Genomic DNA, 16,395 nt, shown 5'->3' on the forward strand with positions numbered 1-16,395 from the left:
ATGCTAGTTGCCATCCTTATCTGTTACGATTTTATGCATCTGGAAGGATTCCCTGGTTGTGACCCTCTCAATGGCGTTTCCTTTGAAACGGTCACCTTCATGATCTCTTTGAGCTTGGGAGAAAATGAGAAAGTAGCATGGAGCCAAATCAGGTGAAAACAAAGGTTGTTTTAGTACGGAGATGCTCATCTCGTCCAGAATAATTAGGACGCAGCGTGCATTGTATTGTGGCTGATTCACGGCAACAATTAGACAAGGGGAGAGAATTATACTTTGATTAGGAAACCATGTAGTTTGCCATTTGGAATTGAAATAAATTGTTTTTCCCGGTACATTTAAGACTGAAATCGTATAATGTTTTCGTTTTTACCCGTGTCGACTTGATAACCACAGTAAGCTGCAACTGCAGCCCAGCAACACTTAAGCTTAAGGAAAGCTTTTAACATCGGTTTGCCTGTTGCCATCCCCCAAACACACGCCAACGGTTTCGGTGCACGCGCAGCGCGATCTGCGATCGAGAGATAAGCAAAACCATGTTACCGCCACATCTGTAACTCAACCGTCCCCATCAAGATTGAACCATGACATGAATATTCATGACTATCAAGACTTCGTTTGCTAAAAATAGATTTACACGGTGCGTGTTTGTAATTATAATTATATTTGAGATTAAACTTTTGATTATCAGAGTGTCAAAAATGTTAATATATAAACTGTTATAATTCATATGTTCATCGATCAGTATAAGAAATTTTGTCAAAAGCGATTATAATTAGCAAATTGGAGACAAATCTAAAGAAACTACACTAGACACATGGGCTTAGCTCTGATCTGAACGAAAATATGAACTTAATATAAAATTAAAAACAAAAATCAAACTGAGCTTTTAAGTAAGGACTATCATGATTTGTCTCTCATTAAAAAAATAATATCCACATATCAGAATGTGTTACTGTTAGTGAAGCAGAGTGTTAGTCTGGAATTATGAGGCGTTGGTAGTAGAGTAAAATTCTTCTGACAAATGGAAAACTCCTTTAGACCCACTTTGACGAATATTTATCTAGTTCTTATTGAGGAAACTGTGACTTTGTGGAAACTTGCTTAAACAGGTTATAAGGAACATGAAATATTAGAAGAGTATCAGCTTAAGCCAAGTTTTTAAGTGGAATTCATAGTGGAACTATTTTAGGTCCAACAAGATGATTCAGTTGAGTATTATGGGCAGTGGTCTAAAAGATTATGGTCGAGTCAACTTAATTCAAATCGACTCGTAGCCATCTCTACTTCCCTAACTTACGAGGTTCGGCAAGCGTTGTGCCTTTCGCTCCCCTTAACCAGCTATCGATAAGTTTCGGTCACGGCCCTTTAACATTCCGTATCAAAGGATAAAATTCACGACAGAATAAAATCGGTTAGCATGTGAAGGTCCAAAGTTTGTTGCGGGTATTATTATCTTCATCTATGAGGTCTCATACTTTGACGCGGGGCCATGGCCATATTTTGTCAGCTAGTTGAAACGATAAGTAGGTTAGAAAGTGGGTGTGTATATTTATCATCCTGTCTTACGAATCACAAGCTTTACTTCCATAGTTAACTAAACGAGAAAATATATAATTTGTGTAACTATTTCCGCTTGTTTGATGGCAAACATTGAGTACCAGGCATTGATCGTGACCTAAGGTTGTTCAGACCGACGTTTAATAACAACTTTCCGACACGAACAGTGGGTGAGTATTTGATATGTTTCTTTGCTCAGTACAAAATACGCCACTAGAGGTAAAATGTCCATATCGCACAAATCTGAAACAAGGAAACTTTAAATAACCAAAAGGAGAACACGAGTGCAACATGTTTTTCTTTGTGACCTTATGATTCCCAAAATATGAGTATATTATTATGCTTAATTTTGGAGATTTTAACCGTTAAACATCAGAATTCCAACTTGTCTCTAGGAAAGCAGAAGAAAATTACTATCTTACACTTCACAGTTCTGTTACATGCTAGTAGTATTTGTAACAGGTAGTGTGACTCAGTTCAGTAAATCTCTGCATGTCTTCCAGTCAAGTGAAGAAACATCGCTCAGGTTCTCATGCCTAAGAATGGATTCTCGGCCAGAATCTGAAAAAAAACTCATTTTGAAATAAACTCAATCTGATTCCGGACTGTTCCCACATCTCAGCGCAACTCGGGTGGGTGTTATCAAGGGTAATTAATACGATCACAATTAATAAGATCCCCCTGTAGACAGAAGATACCCGAGTGTTTTCACCCCTCTAGCTGGCGTACAACACGAAAGAAGTGTCGTCGTGTTTATCAGTAATATGTCTGTCTAACCAGCACAAGCTGTCAAGGAATACAGGAAGTGGTAACATAGTCGGCATCACCTGCACGTGTCTGCGTATTAACATCAATTGTAGTGGTTTAACAGAAGGTTTACAGTGTGTTATCAGGGAAGAGAATTCAATAAGGTGAATATGCATGTTTGAGGTCGAAAGTGGACTACGATTAATCTAAGTATGTTTTCTTCTCATATTTATCTGTTTTTGAACACAGTGTGAAAGTTATCATTGGAGAGTTATAGCTGCCAGTTGACAGTTAAACTTTATATACGCAAAGACAACAACTCTATTGAAGGTCTGACTGTTTTATTTTCATTTTTCTCTGGGTTCGTGTGTTTAAGTATTTTAAGTGTCTCTTTTGCTAAGAATTTATACGATTATTTGGGAATTAATACATGCAAATATCGAGTATGGTTGTAAAGCACTTTGACTTGTTAGCAAAGTTAAACGAGGTCTTTCTTAATCAAAAACGTGAAGCCCATGGGCAGATCTTTTGTTTTGTAATGAGAAAAAATTGTGAAGGGAAACACAGTTTAAATTCAAGTAGAAAAGTGTATTGAATTTACTTTTCTTCGCAAATTGTTGAATGTGGCAAGAATTCTAGTGTTAAAAATAATTACACAGCATAAAGCAAATACTCCTTCATATGCTATAAGAATTATGTAATAAAAATATTTTTTTTATCTTGCATTAAATTACATTTTTTCAGGTGGAGCATTTAGAAGTAACCATCTACCACCGCAGTTCATACATTGCAAAAATGGGGAAAATGGTGTGGTTGACTTTCATATGTGCTCTTGTTCCCAAAGGTAAGCTTATGCAGTGGATTAAACGCTTCATGCTGTTGAAATAAATTTTAAGTTTTTTAGTTTTGCGTTTTAAGAAAGGGACCACAAAGGCGTTTCTATGTTTTGTTGTTTTGTTCTTCTTCTTGTTCTTTTGTTCTTCTTTTTGCCACTCTTTTTCTTTTGGTTCGAGCAATGGTTTTGGAGGCGAGATGACTGAACCAGTCACGTAAAAAGCACATATTGAGCAGCAGACAGGTCGTCGATTTAGTCAGGAGTGAAATGGATAGCTTACCACGTATACAGCTGGTGTACAAAAGCAACATTACATCTGTTTGCTAACAAAATCTATAACAGAATTTAAAAAAAACACAAATATTTTATTTACTTACGACACAAAATGTTAAGGCTGTAGCTTCTCTTAAATTAATACAAAGAAGTGATAAGATAAGAGCAGCTTTTACTCTAAAGATTACATTGGCAATGAATATTTGTGTTAATACATTGTTGTCTGGATGATCAATATCAATAGTCTTCTTATTATTATTTGAAAAATGTAATTTGTGAAGTTTACTCTTATGAAGTTTTTACCAGTTTAAGCCTCACAAGTGTTTATTCTTGTTTCTTTAAATTAAAGATTACATAAAATGAAGAATAAGATATGTACGTTCGAATCTGATGAAAGATATATATAATTACTACTTATGTAATGTTCAGTATTTTATGTGCGTGTGTGCGTGTTGGTGTATGTGTGTGAGGGATTTTTTCTCTTGTGTTCTTTGCAGGGAACACAGAAACAAGCTGCGATGTATCTGAAACGAACGTTTTAAAATGTAATTTTTCTACAAATGTGAACGCCACGCAAACAGCCTTTTCAGTTTATTTTCAGATGGACAATATAGATAAGGGTACAATGTTATTTATATACTCGCTATAATTTAAATAGAAACAACTTTAGCCATTGCCTATATCAGATTGGATTGTTGCGGAGATGTTAAAACTTTTAAGTTACCTGTGTAAGGACAAACAACAACTCGCATTTTGCTATTGTGTATATATGTGCATACCTTTACTGTTGATTGTGACACTTTTAATGAGATATATTTTTATATTGTCGATGGTCTAATCCAGTGATGCCCAACCTTTTTCTGCCTGCGGGGCATACACATTTCCGACATGCGTGTCACGGGCCGCTTCACCGCAAAAATACAAAAAACAAAGAGAAAAAAAATAGAGCAGATACCATTTTTATTAGAAACAAGTTCTCATCATCATCATCATTCCTTGTTACTCCTCAAGGAGCATAGGGCTGCAACAACACCTCGCCAGGGAACCCAGTGTTGGGCAGCCTTCCTCAGTTGGGCCCATGTGGTTCCGGCAGCCTTTGCCTCGCTCTCTACTGATCTTCTCCAAGTCTGTTTTGGCCTCCCAACTTTCCTCTTCCCCTGCGGGTTCCAGTCAAGTGCCTGCCTGGCAATGGTGTCAGCTGGTTTGTGCAGGGTGTGTCCTATCCAGCCCCACTTGCGCTTTTTGATGTCTTGACTAGTGACATTCTGGTTAGTTCTTTCCCACAGGCTGCTGTTGGAGATCCTCTCAGGCCATCTTATTCTCAAAATATGGCATTGATAGATGCCCCTACGTAGGGATAAATACTTCTTCTTCCTTTTTCCGTTTTATTAGGTCTTTTTTATTCCTAAATGCTGATTTCCTGCACTGTGGGCAGAAGTTTCGCGGGCCGGATGGCACCGCGTCGCGGACCAGATATGGCCCGCAGGCCGTAGGTTTAGCATCCCTGGTCTAATCTAAAAATCAACAGCAAAAATATTAATAATGTCTAGATTATGTTTCACACGACCTTATTTTACGCTTGTTAAGGATCTGTGTTTCAACAAGTAGAATGCTCTTTTTGCACAAAATGCAAGCCGTAAAGAGAATGTGAAGTGTTTGATTTGCAATGTTTTGCACAGAGCTGCTGGTTGACTGTGTATGGCTGAATAACAACCTTAGTTGCCTCAACCAAGAGGGCATTGGTGTCAAGCAAGAGGTTTCGGAAACTGCTGAAATCAGTTTGCCAACACGATTCGTAAGTGCAAATGGAACGTACAGATGTCAACTTGAGGGCCTCGAACATAAACAAGGAACACCCTGTCAGTTTGATGAAACAAAAGACGAGATCCAAAACAATCAGTTTAACGGATCAATCGACGAAAATCCTCCTAATGACAAAGGTAAATGTCAATATTTATCTTAGAAACCTTGAACTCGCTGCGCCTTTGTGACAAAGACAGATGGCCAATTTCTCTATGATTAGTTTATTTTTAAAACAGTATTTATTGCAATAATTAGTCTCACCTTGACTACTGTGATAAATAGTTGTACTTTTACACTGGTTGGACTACAAATGTAACCATCCTCTGAGGCCACATGATGACACCAGTCACATCAATGGACATATTGAGCAGCAGAGCGGTCGTCGATTTACTCAGGAGTGAAATGGATAGCTTACCACATAGACAGCTGGTGTACAAAAGCAACATTGTGTCCATTTGCCAAGTAAAAGCTATAACAGAATTAAAAAAAAACACAAATATTTTATTTACTTACGACACAAAATGTTAAGGATGCAGCTTCTCTTAAATTAATATGTGACCCTGTACGAAATGACTCATAAGTCGGAAATTTCAGATTTGCCGAATAGCATATTTTTAAAACGTTTAGGCTCTGAACTTTTTTTTTTTTTTTGACACATAAGTTGTTCTCTTAGTCTTAACATTGAGTGAGTTAGAAACGTTTGAAGTGTGAAAGTACGAAGGCGGCCATTTTGAGAAAATCGGCTTCAAAAATTAACGTCAAGACGGCCGACCGGGTTTGTTTACACCTAAACCTTTGCAAACAAATCTTTCCGTCGTTAAATATTTGAATCGTTCTTGAAGAAGCTAAGCATACAGACTGCTGGCCTTCTGGCAAGGTATAGCACGATGAGGTTATGACAGGGAAACAGTATCGAAACAGCGTTTGAATTTCGTCTGACATTGGTACGAATCGCAGTAGGGTACCTCGATTAAAAAGTATATAAAGTCAATTTCTAACTTTAATTTTAACATAGCAGTGTATTTTCCTGTTAGTTTAATACTCAAGGAATCTATTTTTAAAGAGAAGTCAAACTGCACAAATTGACCCCTGTCACCTTTCGGACCATCTAGTACAAAACATGCTCCGCGCGACTTAAAGGGTTACTCAAGAGTTGGATAAGGCTGTGGCGACGGTCAAACGTTTCAAAACTATATTTAGTTACAATGACATAGCACGAGAGCAATACAGGAGAAATAAAGGATTCGTTTCTCGCTTAATTACCACTTATTAGCACTATTTCGGTTGCCGATGTTTATAAACATTGAAAAAATCTAGTGAAATCGACCTTTGTGTCCTTCCGCCGTGTAATCGCGATAGCTTCCCGAGTTGGTCAAGCAGACGAGTTTCCTTGTGACGTCAGACTCGGAAGGACCTGTCGTCATTGCGAAGATTTGATGTCATTTTATTGTATGACGCACTCTGTGTGTAAGGCTTGTAAGGCTCTGTCTGTCGGAAACTGATGAAAGGAAAATTTTGAATCTTTTTCCATCTTTTCGTGGCAATCGGGTGCAGCACATTCTCGAGGCATGGTTTTCACTATGGAAACCACACGTCATAGGGTCACGTGACGGAGAACGAGACTTCGTGGAAGTATGGACGTGCGTTTATGGACTGATGTCTTTATGCCGAGACTCACTCTCGGCCTCTTGCGAAGTGATCCGCGGTCAGTCTCGGCGAACCAGAGCATGATCGTACTTCCGGAAGAGCAGCGCGAAAATGGAATTTAATGAGACGTTTGATATCAACAATATAATTACCGAAGTGCATTGCTTGTGTGCACTATTAACCAGTCTTGTATATATTTAGAACACAGAAGTATTTGCTTCACTAGTCTGAAATCTTTTGCATGAAATAATAAATAATATGAATCGCATTTAAACTTCTAGATCTAGAATCATGAATTAAGTGTTCGCTTATATGCTTCACCTCGTCTCTCGCTTTTATGTAAAATCCGGTATTTTGTGGTGCTTTCAGGATGATGATTGAGGGGTGTGTGAGCTTCAAGGATATCAATGGTAATAGTGAAACATAAAATATAAAATTGTATGAGCTGATAGACTAAAACACAACAATAATGACAAATCAAAGAGAAAATGGAACATCAATTTAGCTATTTTCTATTCTTGATTTTAAATCTATAATACTGGTTTACAGCAGACGACACATTGTAAATCATCTGTGTTGGCGTAGGGGTGTGTGCACTGAAAGCACTGATGTTGATCTAGGCCTATTCATATACAACGAGTTTTTTAAAACAATAAGACGAATATTTAATCAATTTAATCAACTTAATCAATTTAATTTAATCAATCATATTTAATCACTTCTGAAGTGATCTACTGAAAAATTAATGAATGACGCGATTATTAATAACTAAATTTTTGTTTTAATGGGGATATCTTCCGCTATGTGAAAATTGTCTAAGCCTTATAGTCGCGATCTAAAACATGTACAGGACAAAGAAGAGTTAGAGGTAAACAATAAGATAAGTACCTTTTTCAATGCATTCTTCTTCAAAGTGCCTTGAACAAATCTTGGCTGTCAATGGCTTGAAACTTTTGTCTGAACCAGCACCTGCGCGTTTCTTTATTGCTGTTACTCTTGCAGACTTTGCTGACATAGTCATTGAAGTCATTCGCTAGCTAAACCATGGTAAGCTTAACCGGAAGTTTTGAGCACCCGAGCCTCGTTCTAGCAGTTAAGTGAAAATAATCGTCTGCCATCGCTCCAGGGGATCTAAGTTCGTGGTGGAAGCAAAAAAAAAAAAAGAGTCCTATGTCATTTCTCTTATTAAACACAACACTACTAAAAACCTTCAACGTTTTCCCCATGAACACATATAAATAGACGAGATTCAAATTTATCCTACTCTTTACACGATTCTAAGCAGTTTTATTTTGCCTTAGGAACCCCCATAAGACTCATTTCGTCGTGGAGGGTCACATTTAGAGGAGAGAAATTTTAGAGCAGCATTCACTCCAAAGTGGCATTGGCAATGCATATTTGTGTAAATACATTCTTGTCTCGATGATCAATATCAATGATCTTTTAATTATTATTTACAAATTGTAATTTGTGAAGTTTACTCTTATGTAGATTTACTTAAAGCTTATACTTCACAAGTGTTTATTCTTGTCTCCTTAAAATAAAATATTACATAAAATGGAGAATAAGATATGTACTTTTGAATCTGATGAAAGATACCAATAACTGCTATTTAGGTAATATTGCGTATGTTATGTGCTTGTGTGTGATTTCTTTCGTGTTCTTTGCAGGGAACACAGAAACAAGCTGCGATGTATCTGAAACGAACGTTTTAAAATGTAATTTTTCTACAAATGTGAACACCACGCAAACAGACTTTTCAGTTTATTTTCAGTTGGACAATATCAATGAAGGTACACTGTTATTTATATGCTCCACTTCATTTAAATAGAAACAATTTTAGCCATATGTTTATATCACTTGGGATTTTTTCAGATTTTGACAGTCTTAAGTTTCCTGTATAAGTAGCAAAAACGACTTGCCTTTTGCTATTGTGTGTGTGTTTATATATATATATGCATACCTCTACTGTTGACTGTGACACCTTGAACGGGATATTTTGTGAAATCGTCGATGAAATATTATAAAAATAAACGACACCAAAAACAATAATGTCTAGATTGTGTTTCACAATATCCCATATTATGCTTGTTTATTAAGGAACTGTGTTTCAACAAGTAGATTGCTTTTTTGCTCAAAAGGCAAGCCTTAAAGAGAAGTGTTTGATTTGCAACGATTTGCAATATTTTGCACAGAGCTGTTGGTTGACTGTGCATGGCTGAATCACAACCTTAGTTGCCTCAACCAAGAGGGCATTGATGTCAAGCAAGAGGTTTCGGAAACTGCTGAAATCAGTTTACCAACACGATTCGTAAGTGCAAATGGAACGTACAGATGTCAACTTGAGGGCCTCGAACATAAACAAGGAACACCCTGTCAGTTTGATGAAACAAAAGACGAGATCCAAAACAATCAGTTTAACGGATCAATCGACCAAAATCCTCATAATGACAAAGGTAAATGTCAATATTTATCTTAGAAACATTGAACTCGCTGTGCCTTTGTGACAAAGACAGATGGCCAATTTCTCTATGATTAGTTTATTTTTAAAACAGTATTTATTGCAATAATTAGTCTCACCTTGACTACTGTGATAAATAGTTGTACTTTTACACTGGATGGACTACAAATGTAACCATCCTCTGAGGCCACATGATGACACCAGTCAATGGACATATCTGATCAAAGATACCTATAATTACTACTTATGTAATGTTCAGTATTTTATGTGCGCGCGTGTGTGCGTGTGTGTGTGTGTGTGTGTGTGAGGGATTTTTCCTCTCGTGTTCTTTGCAGGGAACACAGAAACAAGCTGCGATGTATCTGAAACAAACGTCTTAAAATGTAACTTTTCTACAAATGTGAACGCCACGCAAACAGCCTTTTCAGTTTATTTTCAGATCTACAATATAGATAAAGGTACACTGTTATTTATATACTCGCTATCATTTAAATAGAAACAATTTTATCCATTGTCTATATCAGATGGGATTGTTGTGGAGATGTTAAAACTTTTAAGTTACCAGTGTAAGGAGAAACAACAACTCGCATTTTGCTATTGTGTAAATATGTGCTTACCTTTACTGTTTATTGTTAGACATTTAATGAGATATATTTTGATATTGTCGATGGTCTAAGATAAAAATCAACTGCAAAAATATTAATAATGTGTAGATTATGTTTCACACGACCTTATTTGATGCTTGTTAAGGAACTGTGTTTCAACAAGTAGAATGCTCTTTGCTCAAAAAGCAAGCCTTAAAGAGAATGTCAAGTGTTTGATTTGCAATGTTTTGCGCAGAGCTGTTGGTTTACTGTGCATGGCTGAATCACAACCTTAGTTGCCTCAACAAAGAGGGCTTTGATGTTAAGCAAGAGGTTTCGGAAACTGCTGAAATCAGTTTACCAACACGATTCGTAAGTGCAAATGGAACATACAGATGCAATCTTGGGCTCGAACATGGAAAACCCAGTCAGGTTGATGAAAGGAAAGACGAGATCCAGAACAATCAGTTTAACGGACCCATCCATGAAAATCCTCCTAATGACAAAGGTAAATGTCAATTTTTATCTTAGAAACCTTGAACTCGCAGCGCATTTGTGACAAAAAACAGATGGCCAATCTCTGTGATTACTTTAACTTTAGAACAGTATTTATTGCAATAATTAGTCTCAGCTTGACTACTGTGATAAATAGTTGTACTGTTACACTGATTGGACTACAAATGTAACCATCCTCTTATACGTTTGGACGACATGGACTACTTTGAAAGGGCCGCACCCTGTATAATGTAACGGATTGATTGCCTAAGAATTTACGACCATTGCAGTAAAAAGAGTAATTAAACTTTGTCTAGCAATCGGACGGAATTAAGAATTTAGATTCAATTTATATCAATAAAGATAATAAATTAAGTTATATCAACTCCACCTACACCATAAAACTTCATTGATGATATATATAGAGAGAGATACATAATCTGTAGAAATTATATAGCACGTGTATTACCTACATTGTAAAACAATGTTCATGAATAAATATTTTATTCAGCAGCATGCAACTGTATTCTGTGGATTGTTGGTGGTGTTTCTAGTGCTGTCGCTATCTGCATATTAGGCCTAATCATCATGGTTACGTACATGCATGTACAAAAAAGTTAGTACAATTCTTTTTGTGTAAATAAACAAATATATAATCACACTGCAGTAATGCTTCAAAACTTAATGCCTTTTAAAACTTCACAGATTAGCACTCTTGGTTTTCCATTGTAGAATGTTTTGTTAACTAAATTTCGTCATTAAGAAGTGTGAGAAAAATCTGCAAAAGAACAATTTTATCGTTAAAGAATTAAGTTTCGAGTTAATGAATTTCTGATACATCAATTGGTTTTTCTTAAAATTAAAGATAAAATATAAGCGTTATTTTTGTTTGTTTAAGGATCAGGAAAATCTAAAATGTAAGTATTATTTGACTGTTTTACGAAATATTATAAACAAAGATACAATAACTTTGGTCTCTGGAATAATAATTGACAAATGATGAATATGTGTACAATAAACTATGCATACATTTGCTTGAAAACCGACGAATGCATTATAAACGCAAGAGCACATATACTTGGGCTAATATTTACATACTCTTTCATGTAGTTATATTCTTATGCACAGATAGATGGACTCATTTTTTTATTGCCTTCTTTGTATGTAGTAGATTCTTTGATTCAGCGTGCATTTGTATATATCTCTTTCCTTAAAATTTCCTTTGTTTCAGAACAAATATAACTGAAGTATGTTACCGCTTGTCTACTGACAGGAATGGCGAAAATGATCCTTTGGTTGACCATGAGTTATCAAGGTCACGCGAAGAGGAAAGCACCGATCTGTGATACTAAACTATTGTCAATACATTTTTGTGTACTGACTGATACACATCCTTCAACAACCACTCTCATGCCCAAAGGTTCAACAGTGTCAGCGGTTATATCTACATCTCAACGCAGGAGTACAGGAGAGGTGTGGTAGTGTCTTCTAATAATATTAAAATTTATTTCTCCCAGGCTTACCACGGTTATGAAAACAATGCCAACAATTAAGAAAATGTCTGTAAACACTGCATTTCGACAATTTGTTGTTATTCCACATGTTTATTAACTTTGAAATTAGCGCTGTTTCTTTGTGCTTTGCTTTTAGTATGATTTAAATTGTAATTTTGCTAGTCCCTTAATTTCTTCTCCCATTCACTATATATAGTCATTTGCTGGTTTTTTTGGTTGTGCATTTTACTGTTTGTTTGTTTGTAGCCATTTATTCTTCTCAGTGCATTGAAAATGTACTTCAAGAAATAATAATAATAACAAAAACAACAATAACAATAACAATAATACTTTTAGCAAAAGTTCTGCTTTAATAAGCTGTTTAGCAATTTTTCCCCATCAGAATGGTCACACTATTTTTTTAATAAAACTCTCCTTGCAAAATAAACAGCATGACAAAAACTATAAATGTTATTAAAAAGGATTTAAATGAGGCTAAGTTTCAAAGAAGAGAAAAAAAACTAGTAGGAAGAATTACATCTAGAATCAAATTAATTACAAAGAATGGCAAGCCTTTAAATTAAAATAGGCAAGAAACAGAAAAAAAAAACATTTTAACAGAGGGGATATAAGTTCGTGGCTTATGTAAAAAAGAAAATTGGTACAAGAAACAAGTATGGAAGGAATACAAGAGATATAAGAAAGCTCTTATTTACTCTAATAATGCGTATAAGTATTTTAGTATTGTTTTTTTTTTGGATCATCTACAAAATTGATGCAAGTAATGAAATCCATTCAAATTAGGCAATTGCATTTAAAGATTTATTGAATAGTTGTGAGCTGTCATGGGTCCGGGACCAAAAGAAAAATTTAAAAATCTAACTTTTGCTTTCATGTAAGGTTAAAAGCTGTCTAATCGACTTTTATATATACAAATGTGATAGGGTACATAGTTGATGTACACTTGCTGTGGTTCAAGAAAAAGCTCCTATTTAGTTGTTTAACAGTATTGTACTCGTTGATTACTTATATAGGTCTTCGACTACTTGAACGAGCCTTTCTTCAATGTTGACTTTTTGAATCATATACCATAGCAACTGATACCAGACTCTGTCTTATTCCTTTTTTAAAGTCGATGAAGTTGAGGTAGAGGTCTCACTGATGTTGAAGGTGCTTTTCTTTCATAGATCTGCTCAGTTGTCTTAAGCTGGCCTTCTCGTTCTTCCAGCAGCTCTTCTGTTTCTTGTGGCCGTGATATAGCCCTAGTTGCTGGAACGGCATAAAACACCAAAAAACAAAAAAAAAACCGTTTGTTTTTGTGATGCTGTTCTGTTTGACCTTCATCATGACTTTTTTGGGGGGACTAATACGGTTTTTAGTTCTGTAGTTCTGGAACTATTTGGTTTTTTTTTTCTTTTATTTTCGAGGGGTTAGATTAGCGACTGCCTACATTGTTTGGGACATTCCTTCCGCTCCCATACACTTTGGCATAGGACAGTCAAGACCTTTGTAATTTCTTTCCACTCTACTTGAGCTCATTAACGGCTGGCGACTTTCCTGCCTTCAGACTATTCAGCAATAGATAAAGGGTCCTGGAATATATCTCGTTGTAGCTTGAGTGTTTCGAGAATAGCTTTAAGCGTGTGCTTTTGTTGATTGTGTTTGCGATGTTTGTCTCCGATTTGCCAGCGTATATGCAAAAGTAGACTGTTGTATAAAACTGTAAATAAAATGCTTTGTGGAAAATATCTTGGACTGCAAAGACTCAGTATTTGAGAGAAATAAGCACTCTCGATTTGGGACCCACAACGAGCCATTGACTACGAAATAGACGCCTGGGACATGCTTTGTAGCTTAATTTAAATGCGGTCACCTTCATCTTTATACCTCACACATATATAGTGTTTTAAAATTTTTTTCTAAGAAATGTTACCAATGTACAGATGCTAAAAACCCTCATTAAGTAAGTTTTTCGTTTTTTAGTTCGTGGATAGAATGTGAGAGGAACCATGTTTATGTGGTTTTTACACTGCCTTAATTTTACACACAAAATTCATTAAATGACTAATATCTGCTTTAAAATGCAACAAATGTACTACAAAAGACAAAATATCTCTACGAAAAGAAAAAAAAAAATACTGCAACACAGGCAAAAGACAAAAAGAGGACAAAAGCGGGCAAGAAAGAAGGTATAGGCATACAGACTATTTTCTTACTATGGGGGCGTACACCTGCATACCTTGACAGAACTATAAAGCTAGAAATAGGAAGAAAGAACTTAAGAGTGTATATTTTCAGCACAAGTAAAACCAAATATTAATTACAAGCTTTCTTTCCTTACAGACTCCCCCGTGGAAGGCAGATAATGTTACGAATCATGTCGGGGTCACCATATGTCACAGACCGTCACAGACCCTCACATACTCGCTGAACACTCATAATCACCCGAACATCATGGAGTTCCTGTTCACTACAAACAACTAAATCTGCTTCAATGCTCTGTCCAAATTAATAACTAAAAAATATGTGGTAAGCTTAATACGTAAAATTATACGCGATTAAAAAATAAAAGAAATAATCAGTTAATGTACTCCCCAGAAAGTCAATCATTATTACATCACACCTATTATAAACACTACGCTAATTATAAAGTTTCTTTTAATGAGTCTAATAGTCAGTCAGAAGAATATTAGAGTTTTGGAAAAAATCTACTGTCAGCACCGCATGCACTTGACACTATAATCATGATCGTGATCATTTTTAATCGCACATTTGATGACATTTGTCCAGTTAAGAAGACATTTACTTGTTCAGGTTAGAACGATATAGGGGTACGCACTACTCAAGCAAAGTAAAAAATACACACACACACCAGATACGAAAGAAAAGGTTCTTAAATTTGTTTGTCAATATTGCCAAATACGAGCCTTTCTATCAAAAAGCTTTGCTTTAGAAATAAAATGAAAAAAATTCTGCATTTTATGATAACCTGTTTGTCCAAAGTGTCTCACAAAGAAAACAATTAGAGAAAGCTTGTTGTCTTTTCGTAATTATGGTTTCTGCCTTTAGATGATGGCTATATTTCCCTTTGTGATGCAAACTTAAGTGCGAACGAACCTACAATAAGCATAAAATGCAGAATTTCCTTTAACGGTTCGCGTTTTAGTGTCACCAAAGACAAAAGGGAGTTTTAAGTTTCATTAAAAATTCAATTCCTACGGGTTTGCCTTGACATCCATCAAAAAAAAAAAAAAAAAAAATACACGGATCACAAATCCTTACAGGGGAATATTAATAATTATAAAGAATTTTAAGAACGCATTTGTGACTGTGGGGTCAATGCACTTGACTGGAGAGTATAAAAAAGTCAACAGGACAATTGATGTCAAATTGCAAATAAATTGACACTGGTAACGACAACTGCGAGTGTGCACACATACAGGTTTGGAGGAGTTATCTTCCTCCATGCCGTCTCAACTAAGACCGTCAGCTACTCTCGCGCTCTATGCACGATCAATATACATCGGCGACAGTACTACTTCAATTTTGATTATATATAAAATAACTATTTGTTATGGAAACAAGTTTAAATCTTGTTTATTGCTTTGGTCACGAAATATTATTGGCATTACATATTTCGGTTCACAAAGCAGACAATAGTATTAATGAATGCAAACACTGTATAACATAGACCATATTATAAAAAGTAAACTGCCGGTACATTCTCATCACTTCAGTCTTTTTTCTGTTGATCTTTAAGCCCGTCTTCTCTGCTTTCTCTGCTACCTTACTAAAGTTGGCTTGTGGATGTTGTTGCCGATGAGGTAGGAGACTAATGTTATCGGAATAAAATAGTGATCAGATATATTTAATAGTTGCAATAGCTGATTAGTATAGACTAGAGATGCTGACATTTTTTGAAGTTTATTTATAACAATCCCAAATTGACCTCCGAGGAAAAAAGTGTCAAAATATTGGAAGATTTAAAAGCACAATCTTTAAGTAACTAACATAATTTGTTAAGTTTATAGATATCGTATCTGTCACCCTCTAAGGACTTACATATCCCCACACATTCCTCTTCATCTTTTTATAGAATATCTTTCACACAAACACACAAGTCGGTTTTTTGACACTTATACATTTTAAATGGATTTTTGAAGTACATAGAGCAAGAGACGGCTTTTGAACCAAAACAGCAGCAGTTTGATACTCAACGTGTTTTGCTATCTTGTGGACACATGCCACAACACACCATTGGCAAATGTGGCGAGAAGAATAGCTAGCAATAGGATTCATGTATTTTTTTACGTGTTCTTATGTTGAAAATTAAGATGTTAATCTTTTGGTGTGACTAAGAGCAGGTACTTATGTTTGCATAACATACTTGAATACTTGAAGAAGTTTCAAGCTGTCTGATTTGTTTCCTTTTGCGATTTATCTTCGCTTGTGCTTGCAAGGGTACTATCTTCTGCTGCTTGTGTAATTGTGGTTGCAGAA

At 35.7% G+C, this 16,395-nt stretch overlaps 1 protein-coding gene across 3 annotated transcripts; it reads left to right on the top strand.

The window, feature by feature from the left end:
• Positions 1 to 1,481: 1,481 nt before the first annotated feature.
• Positions 1,482 to 11,874, top strand: LOC112568539. 3 transcript variants are annotated; one of them, XR_003100117.1, is made up of 12 exons: positions 1,482 to 1,727; positions 2,554 to 2,634; positions 3,049 to 3,148; positions 3,910 to 4,032; positions 5,092 to 5,352; positions 8,533 to 8,655; positions 9,058 to 9,318; positions 9,659 to 9,781; positions 10,164 to 10,415; positions 10,957 to 11,018; positions 11,301 to 11,319; positions 11,634 to 11,747. XR_003100117.1 is itself a non-coding variant. In XM_025245858.1 (12 exons), the coding sequence occupies exons 3-12, from the start codon at positions 3,100 to 3,102 to the stop codon at positions 11,746 to 11,748; spliced, it is 1,431 nt and encodes a 476-aa protein (XP_025101643.1). In that variant the 5' UTR covers positions 1,482 to 1,727; positions 2,554 to 2,634; positions 3,049 to 3,099; the 3' UTR covers positions 11,749 to 11,874. The 3 variants fall into 3 exon arrangements, 2 of the variants coding, with proteins under 2 accessions (XP_025101643.1, XP_025101644.1); XM_025245858.1 differs by having other exon boundaries at positions 10,914 to 11,018; positions 11,634 to 11,874; XM_025245859.1 differs by having other exon boundaries at positions 10,914 to 11,018; positions 11,676 to 11,874.
• The last annotated feature ends 4,521 nt before the right edge of the window (positions 11,875 to 16,395 follow it).

This window comes from Pomacea canaliculata, linkage group LG7 (assembly GCF_003073045.1).
Source record: "Pomacea canaliculata isolate SZHN2017 linkage group LG7, ASM307304v1, whole genome shotgun sequence".
NCBI lineage: Eukaryota > Metazoa > Mollusca > Gastropoda > Architaenioglossa > Ampullariidae > Pomacea > Pomacea canaliculata.

What these genes read in the sequence shown, in the direction of transcription:
- LOC112568539 (XM_025245858.1), top strand. Translation starts at nt 3,100, where the DNA reads ATGGGGAAAATGGTGTGGTTGACTTTCATATGTGCTCTTGTTCCCAAA. An exon ending in ATGTGCTCTTGTTCCCAAAG is followed by an intron (nt 3,149 to 3,909) that starts GTAAGCTTATGC and finishes TGTTCTTTGCAG; the next exon opens with GGAACACAGAAACAAGCTGC. An exon ending in AAATCCTCCTAATGACAAAG is followed by an intron (nt 5,353 to 8,532) that starts GTAAATGTCAAT and finishes TGTTCTTTGCAG; the next exon opens with GGAACACAGAAACAAGCTGC.